At 49.4% G+C, this 16,952-nt stretch overlaps 1 protein-coding gene across 1 annotated transcript in view; it reads left to right on the plus strand.

The window, feature by feature from the left end:
- Positions 1 to 16,952, plus strand: part of PDPN (podoplanin) — a 327,323-nt gene that overhangs the window by 287,057 nt on the left and 23,314 nt on the right. Inside the window, exon 4 of the mRNA XM_086921860.1 lies at positions 6,712 to 6,823. Coding sequence (XP_086777986.1) covers positions 6,712 to 6,823 — 112 coding nt within the window. The remainder of the gene's footprint in view (positions 1 to 6,711; positions 6,824 to 16,952) is intronic.

Below are 16,952 nucleotides of genomic sequence, written 5' to 3' on the forward strand. Positions count from 1 at the left end.
GGCTGAAAGATGATCACTTTGGACCTCCACATGGGATGATGACTGGGTCGGATAAGAATAGAAAGAGATGAATGGTTTGTGTTCTGTCTGAAAGTACCAAGTGAAACCAGGCCAGAGTTTTTGAGAATCTCCCTATCTCTTGCAGTTTTTTTGTAAGGAAAGCATGCAGCTTTGTATCAAAAGCCGCAGAGAGGTTGAGTGGGATAATGGAAGCTGGCCTGTCCTCATCCAGACTCAACCCAATCTTATTGGTTGCTGCTAATAGAGCTTCTTTGGTGGTGTGCTTAGCCCTAATTCGCAATTGTGACGAATCCAGAAGATTGTTTGACTATAAATATACAGATAATTGATGGTTAATAGGTTTTCAATAATGTTGGCCAAATAAAAGGCAGGACAGAAACAGGAAAGTTAGAGTGGACAGATGGGTCAGCCAAAGATTATTTGAAAAGGGGAATAACATTGGCGTGCTTACACACAGCGGGAATGGTGACCATGTGAAGAAAGAAATTAAAAAGCTCCTCTAAATGGGAGCTGAAAAAAATCAGGATGGGACGAGACAATATGAAAAGGACAAGGGTCATTTGAAGAAACCGATTGAATCAATTTCACAGTTTTTTTCCACATCCAAAATGGTGGTGGTCTTCAAATTCCTTAAATAGCTCTTGAATGCTGCGTGGGGAGGCTCTTGAAGGTGTACGAGGGTGTTCAGTGCAGGCTGATGGGCAAAAGTAATACATTTTCCTATTTTTTTCCAATGAAGAATGTAGACAGAGTAAGACACAGAGCAGAGTGACTGATCACACTGCAGCGTTAAAAAAACAACAGGTTTAATTGGAAATAATTGGAACTGAACTTTAAAATCTTCAAAACAAGTATGTAATCAGCCCAAAAAAGGCAACTGCCAACAACTGATTCCCAGGTACTTTTGCATGCCAGAGACATTCAAACCCTCTGAAGAGAGGCAAATGTGCTTTTGAACCAAGAAGGAACACTTTATCTGCATAGTGCAATTTTAGTCAAGCTGCCAATGAACCACATCACCATATGTGATGGAGAATGAGAATTTGCCTAGCCTTGGTGCTGGTAAGTTCCAATTCTATTAAGGACTCGGAGGCGAGGATTATGCCATTCTTTCATCGCTTTATTTTCTACAGCAGCAAGAAAAAAATATATCACAAACTACTTTTCCCATGAACATTCGGGGAAAAAAACAAAGTCAAACATGAGTCCTATCACAGTGTCCATGCACCGGTGTCTCCCATCATGCTCCGCTGTTCTTGTCTCCTCCTCTTTCTTCGCGCAAAGCTTCAACCTTAGTCCACTCACGCATCTTGTTTTGAATTATCCGCACCTGCAATAGAACACACCATCAGATCCATCCCGTTCCAATAGAACGTCAGCAGTAAAAAGGAAGAGCATTACATCGAAGAGCAATAGGCGTACATCCTTCAAAAGGAACATAAACGCTTTACTTACTATGCATACGGGGAGGGTCCACTTCCATGAAGTCACTGGGGGGGATAATCCTCGCCTCCGAGTCCTTAATAGAATTGGAACTTACCAGCACCAAGGCTAGGCAAATTCTCATTCTATGTCAGGACCGGAGGCTTCGGATTATGCCAGTTCAAAGCTTATCGACCACCAACCGAGCTACATCAATAACTGGCTTGAAATAGAACCTCTTGAACATGGAGTCCAAGGACCAATCAGCCGCTCTCATCAGGTCCTCCAATCGAGCCCCAAGGGCAAAAGCTTTAGAGGCCATGGCTCCTCGCGCCGAGTGAGCCCCAAATTGCTTTGTATCAATCCCCGCCTCCTGCATTACCCAACGCACCCAACGGGCGATCGTTGGCGAAGTAACCGCCTTATATGGTTTTCGTAAGGCAATAAGCAGCTGCCGCTCACCCGGAGGGCGAGTATCTTCAGTCATATCCTCATAAGCACGGAGGCACTGCACCACGCACAGTTTAGGGGAGTCTTGAAAAGCTGGGTACGAAATGACCCTAGTATGTCTGAGACTCGCCTGCAGGACACAAGGCACAACAACATGGCCAACTTAGCCGTCAACTCTTTACGAGATAGGAACCTGTTCGGCTGCCAGGAAAGGAACAAATTCAGCACCCTGTTCACATCCCACAGGGCGGAATACCGAGGTTCCAGCGGTAAGGAAAGCCGTATACCTCTCAAGAGCCTGCAGACAAAAGGGTGTTCGCCAACCGGGGATCCCTGAACCAGGTCATGCCCCGCCGAGATCACCGACCTGAAAGTATTGATCGATCAATAAGCCAGGCCTTGGTGAGACAGTTCTGCCAGAAAGTTTAGGACACGCACTACAGGCGCCCCCACGGGATCAAAACCCCGTCGCACACACCAACGGCTCCACCGGAGCCATGCTGATCGATAGCGTTTGGTCGTGCTGTCAGCCCAAGCCTTGGAAAGCAAGTCCTCTGCCGTTCTCGAAAGGCCAGGCAGCGTCCAGCGTCGCCGGAGAGCCTCCACGCCATCAGGCGCAACGAGCCTTCCTGGACTAACCTGTGGGGCGCTCCTTCTGGATTCAGCAGAATGTGGGGAGACTGGGGGAGTAGGATCGGAGAATCCCAGGAAAGTTCCAGTAGAACCGGAAACCAAACTTGCGACCTCCACCACGGAGTGATCATCACCACCTGCGCTAACTGGTGGCGCAGCACCGCCGACACGCGCGTTATCATCGAGAACGACGGGAAAGCATATCCCTGCACTCCCGACCAGTCCTGAAGGAACGCATCGGTCGCCTCTGCCAGAGGGTCGGGGCGCCAGCTGAAATACCGCGGGAGTTGGTGGTCCAGGCGGGACGCAAAGAGATCCACCGAGAATGGACCCCAACGGTCCGAGAGCCTGGCAAACAGAGCAGGATCCAGCTTCCAGACGCTGGCGTCCATGATATTCCTCGAGTGCCAATCGGCCACCTCGTTCTGGCGACCCGGTAAATACTCCGCCGTAACCGATACCTGGTGGTCCAGACAAAAGTGCCAAAAGTCCCTGGCGAGGTCTGCCAACATCTTGGACCTGGTACCACCCAGATGGTTGATGTAACGGACCGCCGACACGTTGTCCATCCTGAGAAGGACGCAAGACTGCACCCTGTCCTTGGTCCAACATTGCACTGCGAAGGAGCCCGCTAGCAACTCCAAGCAGTTGATATGCAAGGACTGTTCGAGAGCGGACCAGGCGCCGCCCGTGGAGAAATCTCTGCATCTGGCACCCCAGCCGGAACGGCTGGCGTCCGACTCTATCACAATATCTGGAGCGGAGCCGAAAATCCCACGGCCATTCCAGGCCTCCATGTGCGTGAGCCACCACCTCATTTCGTCCCTCACGTCGTCCGATAAAGGAATCAACTGAGAGTACGTCAGCCCCCTCCGGAGATGGTACGCCTTCAAGCGTTGCATGGCGCGATAATGGAGGGGGCCCGGGAAGATAGATAGCCTGAATTGAAGATGACAACAGGCCCACTAACCTCGCCAGATGGCGCAAGGAAATCAACTGCTTCGTTAGAGTTTGGCGCAACTCGTGTCTGATCCTCGCCATCTTCCTGGCCGGCAGACTCAAGGTGGATGCCACCGAGTCTATGTTGAAGCCGAGAAACGTAGCGCACTGCGTGGGAACCAAAAGAGACTTTTTCTTGTTGATCACGAACCCCAGGCCTTGCAAAAGGTTGACCGCTGACTGCAACTGAGACCGTAGCCTCTAGGGGCACTGGTCAATGAGCAGCATGTCGTCCAGGTACACTATCATCCTGACACCCTGGGCCCTCAAGGCCTCTACCACTGGCCGCAACACTTTTGTGAAGCACCATGGCGCCGAGGAGAGCCCGAAAGGTAGAGTGGTGAACTCGTAGACTTGACCGTCCCACCTGAACTGGAGGAAACGACGGTGTGGAGGGAAGATCGGAACCGTCAAGTAGGCGTCTTTCAAGTCGAGCCTGACCATCCAATCGGACGGACATAAAACATCCCGCAAGAGATGTATCCCCTCCATTTTGAAATGACGATACACCAGCCACTGGTTGAACTCTTTTAAATTTATCACGGGGCGACTGCCCCCATCGACCTTGTCCACCAAGAAGAGATTGCTGATGAAACCTGAGGGGTGTTCGCAACCGCAACAAATCGCCCCTTTTTGGAGGAGGGCCGCGACCTCTTCGCTCACCAAAGCTGCATCGCGCTGAGAAAAGGTAATGGGGCGAGGACGTTGTAGCTGACATGGACAGCCATGGAACTCCATTTGGAAGCCCTGCACCGTCTGCAGCACCCAAGCATCGCTGGTAAGGGAGGCCCATGCTGGAAAGAACTGCGCCAGCCACCCCCTCACTCGCAGGCTCGCGGAAGGCAGCACACTCACCTCGACCACCGCCTTGCTGTTGGCCTCGCTGACCTCCACGTCCTCCGAACTTCTGCCCTCTTGTGGGGTAGAAATTGTTGAACCTGGCCTTGTCTTGATACTGGCTGCGTCCGGAGCCCTGACCTCTATCCGAACTGGTGCCCCGGCCGAACGAGCGGCCCCTGCCTCGTCCGGCCTTGTCAAAAACACGAGGCGCGAAGACCTTCTTGATGTTTGACTGAGCGCGATCTAGGGAAGTAAAGGTAGCCACGAATTTCCCTAGCTCCTTAATGAATGGGTCACCGAACAAGCCCCCCTGGGCCACTGCACCTGCCTCCGACGAGGCGAGATCGCCCAGCTTGGGCTCCACCTTGATAAGGAGAGAACGCCTCCTCTCCGGAGAGAGGGCGCAGTTGGCGTTGCCAAGGAAAATGATGGCCCTCTGTGCCCAGTTGGATAGCACTTCCAGGAAGATCGCGTCGCCTGACACTTTGGCTTCCTCCGCCATATCCAAGATCTTGGTCATGGGTCCAATAGCATCCAAAAGCTTGTCCTGGCAAGTGCGCCAGGACCTGTCGATCCCCTTCCGGGGGTCCCTGACGAACTTCTGGAGGAAGGTCGCCATCTTAGGGTCGATGTCCGGGGTCATCGCCACCTTACCTTCCAACGAGGGCCGGGGACACTCCGCACGCAGGCGGCTCCTAGCATCCTTGTCCACCTGCTTCCTCAGTCGATTAGCGACGTATTGGGCCATCTTGTCACACGGGACCCACTCGGAGGACCTGGGGTGGACGATGTCGTCCGGGTCCAGCATGTCAGACGGACCCGCGGAGGAGGAGGGCTGAGAAGGCAGCCACGACCGGGAGGAACAGGCCTCCTCTTCCGAGTCCTGAGAGTCGTCGTCCTGCTATGGGTCCGGAGACATAGCAGGGGGTGAAAGCGGAGGAACTTCCGAAGGAAGAGGTTGAGGAGGTTGCGCGTCCTCTAAGGCCTTGAAGGAGCTCTTCACCCGAGCGAAAGCCGCCGAATCAACCCCCTCAGTGCAAGGCTTCTTGGGAGGAGGGGGGGGGGGGATGCGTCCGGTCCGGAGGCCGGAGCCGGCGCCGGAAGAAGGGCGGCAAACTTAGCGTTAGCCTCGTCCAGGCGCGCCGAGAGTTGCTGCTCAAGGGGGACCATGGCCTGGTCCACCGCGTGGTAGATCAAGTCATCGACCGCCTGGTAGAAATCGTCGTCCAAGGGGACGTAATTCAGAGGGTCTTCCTCCGGGTACTGGTCCGCGTTACCCTGCATAGCGAGGTAAATTAGGCTCAAGCAGCGGGAGCGTAAGGAAAAACCAACTGACCCTCCACAGGGCACTCTACGGTCTGGGGTGTCCCAGCGATACGGGTGGCCCAAGGCACACAATTAACGGGCCAGGCCCTGGAAACGCTACAGCCCTCAGAGTCTTGGGGCGCCCCCCGGCAAAGCGTTCCCACGCCGAAACGGCACAATTACGACCCCGAAGGGTGTTCGACAAAATATAATACAACCCAAAGGGCGTCCAGCGAAACAGGGAAACCTAATTGCGACCCCGCAGGGTGTCAGAGCCGGGAGGCTAGGCACGGGACCCGCTGGTGACAGGAGCGCGCCAGAACACTCTAGAAGCACCTGGGAGCGGCCCTTCAGCAGACGAGACACCGGCAGAGCCACCACACCGCACAATACTGGGCAAATAATCGCGTAAGGAGCGCACTAGGCGTCCCGCGACTAAAGAAGGGAATCTGTGAAGAAACAACAGAAAACCGACACCTGGCCAAAGGCCAAAGCGCACTACACAGAACCCAAAACCCAGGAGAGAAGGAAAAAACCAACTTAACTTGCTGCGAGCAGCGAAGAAAGAGGAGGAGACAAGAACAGCGGAGCATGATGGGAGACACCGGTGCATGGACACTGTGATAGGACTCATGTTTGACTTTGTTTTTTTCCCCGAATGTTCATGGGAAAAGTAGTTTGTGATATATTTTTTCTTGCTGCTGTAGAAAATAAAGCGATGAAAGAATGGCATAATCCGAAGCCTCCGGTCCTGACATAGAATACCAAATTTAGCTAAGCGAACATAAGGGCAAAACTTAACATTGTCACGCTGCTGCAATGCATGAAGCTGACAGATAAGACTACCCATGATGGCATGTTTGATCTACACCATGTACATGGACTGTGGGAATGTGAACAGGAATTGAAATATTCAATTTTCGAACTAAACATTAGTCATTATTTGCTAAAACAATTTAAGAATGGTTTCTCTGAATGAAGGATTGAAAATTAGTATACAAATAAACTCATGCCATGGTTCCTATTTTTCCCCCTTCACAGAATCGCTGAGTTCAGCTGCGATCTTTGGAATCATTGCAGGAGTATTATTAGGGGTTGGAGTTCTCAGTGCCATCATCATCATCATTGTGAAGAAGATGTCCGGGAGGTACTCGTAAGTAAAGATCTTCTGACACTTCTCTGCATGGTTTGTGGAAAGCTTGGGCAGAAGTATTGTCTGAGAGACTATGTGTGTGTGTGTGTTTATATATATACTAGCAGCCCGTCCCGACGTTGTCCGGGTATGAATTGCTGCCAGCCAGTAGTATATTGTTTTGTAGGATTTCGTTTAGATAGCATTTCTTATCGGTGACAGACCTTTGAAACGCTCTGATTCACAGTGCACTGCTGATGCACTTAAGAGTGCGCGTTCAGTAGTGAGTGAACTCGAGTTTACCTACTTTATTTTTCCTTGCAATATTATATAGCGTGAACTCGACAACATGGCATGAGCACAATTTACATTACAGAAGAACACATTCATTTGTGGTAGGCACGGGGAGACAAAGCGATTTGCCTGGAATCACAGGATGTTGAGCTGATGCCGAGAACGTAGCTCCCCAGCTCCCCAGCTCTAAAGTTCGCAATTCTAGAACTTGTGGCGGGAGGTGTGTCTGAAAGTGTATGTCAGTGCTGGCCATCAATGAGAGAGACCTGTGCATTTTTCAAATGGGTGGTGAAAAAATATGAGTATGTTGCTGGAGATGTGGGCCGCCGTGCCACCAATGTACTTACACCCATTATTCCGCAACTTTCTTTCCGCATACCATCACTCCGCATACTTTCATTACAAAAGTACCATTACTCCGCAATGCCATTATAACGCATGGCATTACATTTTATATGCTTTTACCATGCATACATTTACAACGAAATTCGTTGTAAATACATGAATGGTAAAAGCAAGTTTTTTTAAATGTTTGGATAAGGTAAGTATGGGTATAGGGTATATGTTTTGGGGTACTGAGGTATATGTTTTGGGGTGTTTGGGTATTTTAAGGGTTCAGATATAGTTTTGGGTTATGGGGTACAGGGGTAGTTTTAGGGTTCAGGGCTAGGTTTGGGTTTTGGGGTATAGGGGTCTTTTTAGGGTTCAGGGCTAGGTTTGGGTTTTGGGGTATAGGGGTATTTTTAGGGTTCAGGGGTAGGTTTGAGGTTTTGGGGTACAGGGGTATTTTAAGGGCTCAGGGCTAGGTTTGGGTTTTGGGGTACAGGGGTATTTTTAGGGTTCAGGGCTAGGTTTGGGTTTTGGGGTACAGGGGTATTTTAGGTTTCAGGGGCAGGTTTGGGTTTTGGGGTACAGGGTTATTTTTAGGGTTCAAGGCTAGGTTCGGGTTTTGGGGTACAGGGGTATTTTTAGGGTTCAAGGGTAGGTTTGGGTTTTGGGGTACAGGGGTATTTTAAGGGTTCGGGGCTAGGCTTGGGTTTTGGGGTACAGGGGTAGGTTTGGGTTTTGGGGTACAGTAGTATTTTTAGGGTTCAGGGCTAGGTTTGGGTTTTGGGGTACCGGGGTATTTTTAGGGTTCAGGGGTAGGTTTGGGTTTTGAGGTAGAGGGGTATTTATAGGGTTCAAAGCTAGGTTTGGGTTTTGGGGTACAGGGTTTTTTTTAGGGTTTAGGGATAGGTTTGGGTTTTGGGGTACAGGGTATATTTATAGGGTTAAGATGGGTTAGTGTTTAAGGGTGTTGGGGTATTTTAAGGAGTAAGGGTGGGTTATGATTATGGGGTGCAGGGGTATTTAAAGGGAGCAGGGTGGGATTAGCACACGATATGAGACATGGCATGAAGGCGGGAACGTACCACACGCCCCCAGCGTTTGTCACGCCCCCAGCACACGCCCACAGCACAACGCAGACACGCCCACAAGGGACTACTTTGCTGGCACGGTTCTTTTACCTTTTAAATGTGCATGGTGGGCGCCTGCATAGCCTATGTCCTTCTGCTGCAACTGCCCTTTCCAACGCTGTATTGGGTGTTGTGATTGGTGCTGTGGTTCCTGAGATTACCCGCCTCAAAGGTTTGGGATCTCTCTTTATTATATTAGTATAGATATAGATATATATATACATATGTATAATCACAGTCCCAATCTCCGAATTGAATGAAGAAACACAGGTACAGACCACATTGTGCTGCTGGTTCTAATTTCAGTGCAACTTTATTCCGTGCAAATTGACATGACGCGTTTCAGTCATGTTATCATAACCTTGATCACATATATATGTATGTATGTATGTATGTATTCATTTATTTTTAGTCCCGGGAGACCCAGGGCTCAAATCCCAATTTAATGTATGTTTGTAAATTCAAATTGCACGTGTGTGGCCTAATTTAAGATTGCAGGATTTACAACAAAGGTGACCTTGGGTTCATAACTCCATTTACTCCTGCACAATATTACCTTAAAATTGTGCAATATTGTGCATCAGTAAAGGATATGCCAGGGGCATGAAGCTAATTTTTCCACAATGAGAATGCCCATGAAAGTTTGAGAACACCCTTGGGGACTTGAGAGCTTTGTGCATCCGCCATCTATTTTTTACCCATTGCTAGACTGAATATGGCCAGAGATTTACTCTTGTAAAAAGAACGAGCAAATATTTTTCATGGTAGGAATGGGAAGGGAACATCCCAAAAATGATTGAGGGATTGCAGGAAAGGGGTTTGGACAAAAGGGTTAAATATTTTCTCTGTGATAAAAGCAAAAAAGAAACGAACCATTGCACAAAAGTGGTGACATTTACCTAAGCACATTTATGCAATATGTACAAATGTGTGTGCATCCGTGTGTAGCTGAAACGTGTGACCATCGCAGATCACCATGTTTATCCTTTTTTATAACCATTTTTTAGGCTCAGTGGGCTGCCGGGTGATTGTGAGATACAGGGCTCACTTGAGCCTACGTTCTGTGGTAGCAGAGATATTTGTGCTTGAATGAACCCATCTTCTGCTGAAATAAGTCTGATATTTAGGTGTTGTGTGTAAAGTAAAAAGGCGTACACATTCTGGCTTCTATTAAAATATTGGGAGGAGACACCATTTGTTAAGGTCCCCTGTAGGCAATGATCTAAAATTGGAGGTGGCTAAATCTCAGTGAAGCTCTAGCCTATATCAGCATGATGGTAGAACTGCCTCCTATATGATGCCCAGTCCCACCAGGTGGGGCTGAACTTATGTCTGGCAAAACTTGGGGTTTGAGTCCACCCCAATAGCGTTGCCCATTGGGGGCCCCTCCCCACCCAGACAGAGCCCCCATGCTTGAATGATATTGCACTGGGAAAGAAACTGAACGATTCCTCAGGCCCTGGGGACATAGTTAGTCCAAGGATTTACTCTTCACATGGTTCCACTTGAATGGAGGAAACCCATATCTCTTGACTAGGGGTGAATGCTTGATTTGCTCTGCATTCTGTCCATCATCTGTGCGTCTTTTACTTTCGCTCCCTAAGTGCGCCGGGTATGCCCAGATGTGGGTCCCGGGCTAACTGTGCCACTGGATTCAAGCTAGCCTGGCTGATATGGGGTGATGCCCCGAAACCAGTCCCAGGATGCTTGTTTCTGGTCCAGGGAGGACCTGGCTTGACAGTTTAGGCTGGATTGTTCCCATGATGCACAGGGCCAAGACGGATTTGCATATGGCTGGGTGTAAACTGGGTGGCGTGGTGAGCAAAAGAACAATGGATCCAACCCAGATCTTTTGACAGGGGGGGAATTTTTGATTTGCTCTGCATTCCATCCATCATCTGTGTGTCTTTTGCTTTCTCGCCCCAAGTGGGCCTGGTATGCACAGACGTCGGTCTCGGGCTCACTGTGCCAGTGGATTCAAGTTAGCCTGGCTGATGAGGGGTGATGCCGCTAAACCGGTCCCAGGATACTTGTTTCCAGTCCAAGGAGGACCTGTCATGGCAGTTTAGGCTGGACAGTTCCCATGAGGCTCAGAGCCAAGACTGATTTGCATATGGCTAGGTCTAAACTGGGGTGGGATGGTGAGCAAAAGAATGATGGATTTAACCATGATCTCTTGACGGGGGTGAAAGTTTGATTTGCTCTGCATTCCATCCATCATCTGTGTGTCTTTTGCTTTCTCGCCCTAAGTTCACCGGGTATGCCCAGACGTGTGTCCCGGGCTCACCGAGCCACTGGATTCAAGCTAGCCTGGCTGATGAGAGGTGATGCTCCGAAAACGGTCAAAGGATGCTTGTTTCTGGTCCAGGGAGGACCTGGATTAGCAGGTCAGGCTGGACGGTTCCCATGAGGCACAGGGCCAAGAATGATTTGCATATGGCTGGGTCTAAACTGGGGTGGCATGGTGAGCAAAAGAACAATGGATTTAACCCAGATCTCTTGGCAAGGTTGTGAATGTTTGATTTGCTCTGCATTCCGATCATCATCTATGTGTCTTTTGCTTTCTCGCCCTAAGTGCGGCGGGTATGCCAAGACGTGGGTCCCGGGCTCACTGTGCCACTGGATTCAAGCTAGACCTGCTGATCAGGGGTGGGGTGCCAAAATCGGTCCCAGAATGCTTGTTTCCAGTCCAGGAAGGACCTGGCTTAGCACTTTGGGCTGGACTGTTCCCATGAGGCACAGGGCCAAAAATGATTTGCACACGGCTAGGTCTAAACTAGGGTGACATGTTTAGCAAAAGAACAATGGATTGAACCCATATCTCTTAACTGGGGGTGAATGTTTGATTTGCTCTACATTCCATCCATAATCTGTGTGTCTTTTGGAAACTCAAGTCAATACATGGTGTAAGCAGCCAGGTATATGCCCAGCACTCAATGTTTCCTCCAAGGACCACAGTTGGAAAAGTTTGCCATCCAGGTGAAAATTGAGGGGGATGAGATGCCTGCAAGAGTAAGACACCCCCATATTCCGAAGGTGAGTGGTCGAAAGTCTTGTCTTTTTTGTAAGGTGATTGCTGCCAGATCCTGATAGAGTGTTGGAGTTTGGCCCCTGAAGGTGATCGGGTGTTTCTCCCAGGCCCTGCACAGGATATTTTCTTTCAGCAGGAAATTGCGGATACAGACCTGAATGTTCATGGGAGGGGCTGACTCCAATCTCTATTCACTCAATCAATGTTTATCTCTAGGTCAGTGGGGTCTCCAGGATGCACGGAATCGGACCAATCCGACATATCTGATTAAATCCTCGCCTTTTGCTTTCAATCGTATGCCTCTGATCCGTATGTTGTTTCAATGGGATTTGTTCTTGAGATCCTCAGCAGCGGGCCTGGAGATCAAGCTGTTGGTCGCCGAGGCAGATAATTTCCAGCTATAGGGCCTCTATATCTTTCGCTTGACCTTTTCCCTGCTCCTCCAAGGTAGCCACGTGGTTCAGAGGGAATCAACATCTCTCCGAATCTCCTTTATATCGTGGGAGAGGTGCTTTATAACCGCCTGCTCGTCCTCTCTGAGGGAAGTGAAGACGGATTCTAGAAAAAAACGAGTCACTGTTTTTTCCATCATGTCATTATCCTGCATCTGAGTTGGGTTAGACAGTGGGGGACGGTCTCCGGAGAGTCCACCAGCCAGCTTGGAGAGCATGTCTTTAAGGGTAAAGTTCTTTTTGGACCGGACTGCTACCATTAAACCTGAACACCCACAAGGTCCGTGGCACATATAGCTCCACTGTGTATTTTAGCTGGACTGGATCAAGCCGGTAAGCGGAAATAGGAGCTACTGTGCTGTTACTTTGTGTAATCCCCTCTGCCCAAGGTGGCCAATCAGACTTGTGGTGTAAAACAAGTGATTTGCCTTGTCCCTCAGCTCCTGCTCCAGGCGGCAGCCGGCGGGTAAGGTGTATAAGTAGGCGGCAACTGGGTGGGTGCCTAGGTCGTTGTGGGCTATATTCAAGTTTATTGCAGTTAAGATTTGTCTCATACCATGTAGGATGATGTGTTTAGTAGAAGTGCATTAGTAGCCTTGATTTCTCATTTAGCATCCCTGTGGATGGCGAAAATGCAGGGAGAGAAGGCCTTCAATCAATGACGTCTGGTCTTCACACGGCCGCTTCATGCAGGGGAAAATCGTCAAAGCCTGTATGCATGCCCTCGCCAGGCAGATAATTTCCAGCTGTAGGGTCTCTATATCTTTTGCTTGAACATTTCTCTGCTCCTCTAAGGTAGCCACATGGTCCCAGAGGGATTCAACACCTCTCCGAATCTTCTTTATATCGTTGGAGAGGTCCTTTATAACCGCCTGCTCGTCCTCTCTGAGGGAAGTGAAGACGGATTCTAGAAATAAACGAGTCATTGTTTTTTCCATCATGTCATTATCCTGCATCTGAGTTGGGTTAGACAGTGGGGGGCGGTCTCCAGAGAGTCCACCAGCCAGCTTGGAGAGCATGTCTTTAAGGGTAAATTTATTTTTGGACCGGGCTGCTACCATTACACCTGGACACCCACAAGGTCTGTGGCACATATAGCTCCACTATGTATTTTAGCTGGACTGGATCAAGCCGGTAAGCGGAAATAGGAGCTGCTGTGCTGTTACTTTGTGTAATCCCCTCTGCCCAAGGTGGCCAATCAGACTTGTGGTGTAAAACAAGTGATTTGCCTTGTCCCTCAGCTCCTGCTCCAGGCGGCAGCCGGCGGGTAAGGTGTATAAGTAGGCGGCAACTGGGTGGGTACGTAGGTCGATGTGGGCTGTATTCAAGTAAATTGTAATCAAGATTTGTCTCATACCATGTAGGATGATGTGTTTAGTAGAAGTGCATTAGTAGCCTTAATGCCTCATTTAGCATCCCTGTGGATGGCGAAAATGCAGGGAGAGAAGGCCTTCAATCAATGCCGTCTGGTCTTCACACCGGCCGCTTCATGCAAGGGAAAATCATCAAAGCCTGTATGCATGCCCTCGCCAGTGACAGGCCTCTTCTGTGTAGCAGGAACGGACCCCAGGAGTCTGTCAGGGCAGAGAGCCCAGGTCCCAGCTGTGGTAAGGGATAGAGTCCCCTGTGCACACCTTCCACTTTGCACCCAATCCTGACAGTTAGTGCCCAGCAATACTGCATTGGACCAACCTTGAATTGCAGAAGTGACCTACAAGGTCCACCTGCTCACCTCTGGCCGTGAGTCGGGCAGGAGAAACCGGCTCTCACGTTAGCCTGAGCCCGGGCAGATACCCCGATCCAACAGGCCGCCCCCAGCATGCCCCCAGCATGCCCCAGCAGGTGCAGTGCTATCTGGGCGGCCTGTCAGTCGCTCCTACAATGTACAGGAGCCCTGCCTGGGCGTGATCTGCTCCAGATGCTTCCCACGCCTATCTGCGGCCTTGACGCAGAGGCCTCACTCAGGCCGGATCATCAACCCATCAGCGTGCATTCCCAGGCCTCGTGGCCCCCAAAGATCACTCCCGGAGACCAGCCCGGGAGCTGTCCAGATAGATTACAGGGCGGCATGTACAAGCAGGCACTCCTCCCCAACCTCGCAACTCGGCCTGCTGTTGTGCCAGGGCAAGCTCATATCGCTGGGTTGTCTAGGGCAGCGCCAGGATCAGAGAGACATGAAAAGACGTCTCACTTGTCCGCCATCTTGGCCACGCCCCCAAAGTATTTGTTTTTTTAAATGAACCTTCCCCTACTTCCAGTGCCATGGGTGAACCAGGTGATGTCTCTTTTATCATGCACCAGTGTATATCTGACCAATATTGTTGTAAGTGAAGCAGCATTATTTTCTATAAAACCATCTGGGAATTAGGTTTCTGCATAGCACACATTATGAACTGAATTTTTTCAAGGTGGTCTTAGAGATGACGCTTAATTAAATGACGCATAGTTAAGTAAAGAGATTTGTGTAACATCAGACAATTTGGTGCAGTGGAGAAGCTGGGACTTAAACCCAGTTTTACTGTTTACACATCTTGCTATTCAACCACATGACTAATATCTCCTTCCTCCCTTTTACCACCAAAAGAACATGCTTTGTATTCAATTATTTCAAGGTCTAACTTAGTACACCATTTACAAATAATACAGAAATCGCATGTTAATTCAAAGTGAATTGATATATGTATAAAATATCAAAAAGTCAAAATTGAACAAAGGAAAGATAGGAGACTATTTTAATGTAAATATTCAGGGGCAGTTTCTACATAGGGGCGTAGACCCACTGACTGCAACCATCACTTACACGCAATGCATCACACAATACATACAAACTGTATGTATGCCACCACATGGAGCTGCCTCTCCTGGCAGGTGTGGCTTTATTGCCGACCGGCAACTGTGCTGGTTTACTGTACTTTGTATGTCAGATTTGACGGTAATTTGCAAATGGTCAACCCGACATGCGCAGTTCAGTATTTGAATTTAAATTTTGAATTTAAAAGTATTTGTTGAGCGCACGTTTACCAGGCGGTTTCTTGGTGCTGGGGAAGCAAGCCCTGGGGAGCAGAAAGAATGGGAGCTAGAGTGGAAAAGCCTGAGAGAAGAGAAAAGTTTTAAGCACCCTTCGGAACTCAGAATATATCCCTGTTGACCTGATGGTGAGAGGAAGGGAGTTCCAGAAGGCGGGAGCAAGGACAGAGAACTTCGTACCCCCCGATTTGGTCTTCCTGAACCGGGGGACCGAGAGGAGAGATAGGGAGGAAGAGCGCAATTGTCTACTGGGAATGTAAGCCTTGGTTTTAGAATTGATAAAAGCTGGAGCGGTCCCAGCAAGGGCCTGGAAGGTCATACATCCCATCTTGAAAAGGGCATGTTCTCTAATGGGAAGTCAATGGAGGGATCTAAGTAGCGGGGTGACATGATGTGACTTGGGAAGACCATAGGCTAAGCGGGCAGCTTGGTTTTGGACCAATTGGAGACGCCGAAGGGCGTAGGCAGGAACCCCATTGTACAGAAGGTTGCCATAGTCCAGGCGTGAGAGGACCATGGCCATGAGGATAAGTTTAAGAGCTGCAAAGGAAAAGAACCGTGAAATCTTACGAATAGTGCGTAGAGCAAAGAAACAAGAGGAAACCACCGTGCTAATCTGGGAATGTAGAGTGAGGTGTTGGTTGAGTGTTATCTCTAGTGTTTTGACTGAGGGAGAAGGTGAAGGGGGAGGGACAATGGAGGGGGGCCAAAAAGCAGAAGTCCAGGGACTGGAGCTGTCACCAGTGAGAACCAGCTCGGTTTTATCAGGGTTGAGTTTGAGGTGGTTGAAGTTCATCCAATCCCTGATAAAGACCATAACCGATTGTGAATGGAAAGTGGGGAATCGGAGAGATTAAAGATGAGCTGGAGGTCGTCGGCGTAGTTGAACACCGTGACCTCCATCTTCTGTAAAGCAAAAATAAGGGGAAAAATGTATAAATTAAACAAGAGAGGGGAAAGGGAAGAGCCTTGGGGGGACACAGCTCTCAGTGAGCTAGACAAGCAACAACACAGCCCCATCATTCTCAGATGGAGCGCTGCGGTCACCTGTCCAAGCCTATCCTATCCTAACAGTGCTGTTATGCTGTTTAACATTATAAACAGCATGAAAGCAGTGCTTTCATTGGCTAAGATGCCTGGCGTTTTAGCTTCACTGTGCCAACCCAGCATGGACTGCTTAGTTCTTCACAGGGCATGGAATTCAAAAAGTCGGGCCGAAGGTGTAAAGAAGATCGACTGTTGAAGTAAGTTGATTATTTATGTTTATTTTTTTATAATGCATCTTGTCTTATTTGTTTCATGTAATGGCAAAGCTCTCCAATGGAAGTGTTCGATCTTTTAGGCGGCGAGTCCTCCAACGCCCTCTTTCTTACCGAGACCTGGCTTAAACAAGACTCTGTGGCGGAGTCTTGGTTAGTGCTACCGCCGGGGTATGTGCTAGCGGCAATTAATAGAGAGGGGGGCAGAGGGGGAGGCATTACAGTGATCGCCAAGGAAGCCTATTCTCTCAGCCTGTGCAAGGAAAACATTGCGGGCTGTGAAAGCGCCGTATTTAAAATCCAGCCCAATCACAATTCCACTATATCTGGCCTGCTAATTTATAGGCCCCCAGGGCCGTCCAGCTTGTTCAGGGACAACTTACTTAGTGTGGTTGGGCCACTGGCTAGCAAGTCGGCGAATTCCACCATCCTTGGGGACATTAACCTCCATTTAGAGAATGGGGGAAAGCTGAGATTGCCTGCTTTCTGGCTGATTTAGAGGCCTTCCAGCTAACACAGCACGTCGCTGAGGGCACTCACGTGGCGGGCCACCTGTTGGACCCCATTTTTTCCAACTTAAGTTCTCTAACTGTCCATTCATCGGTCCTGCAGGTTTGGACCGACCACTTC

Source organism: Lissotriton vulgaris, chromosome 5 (assembly GCF_964263255.1).
Source record: "Lissotriton vulgaris chromosome 5, aLisVul1.2, whole genome shotgun sequence".
Classification (NCBI taxonomy): domain Eukaryota; kingdom Metazoa; phylum Chordata; class Amphibia; order Caudata; family Salamandridae; genus Lissotriton; species Lissotriton vulgaris.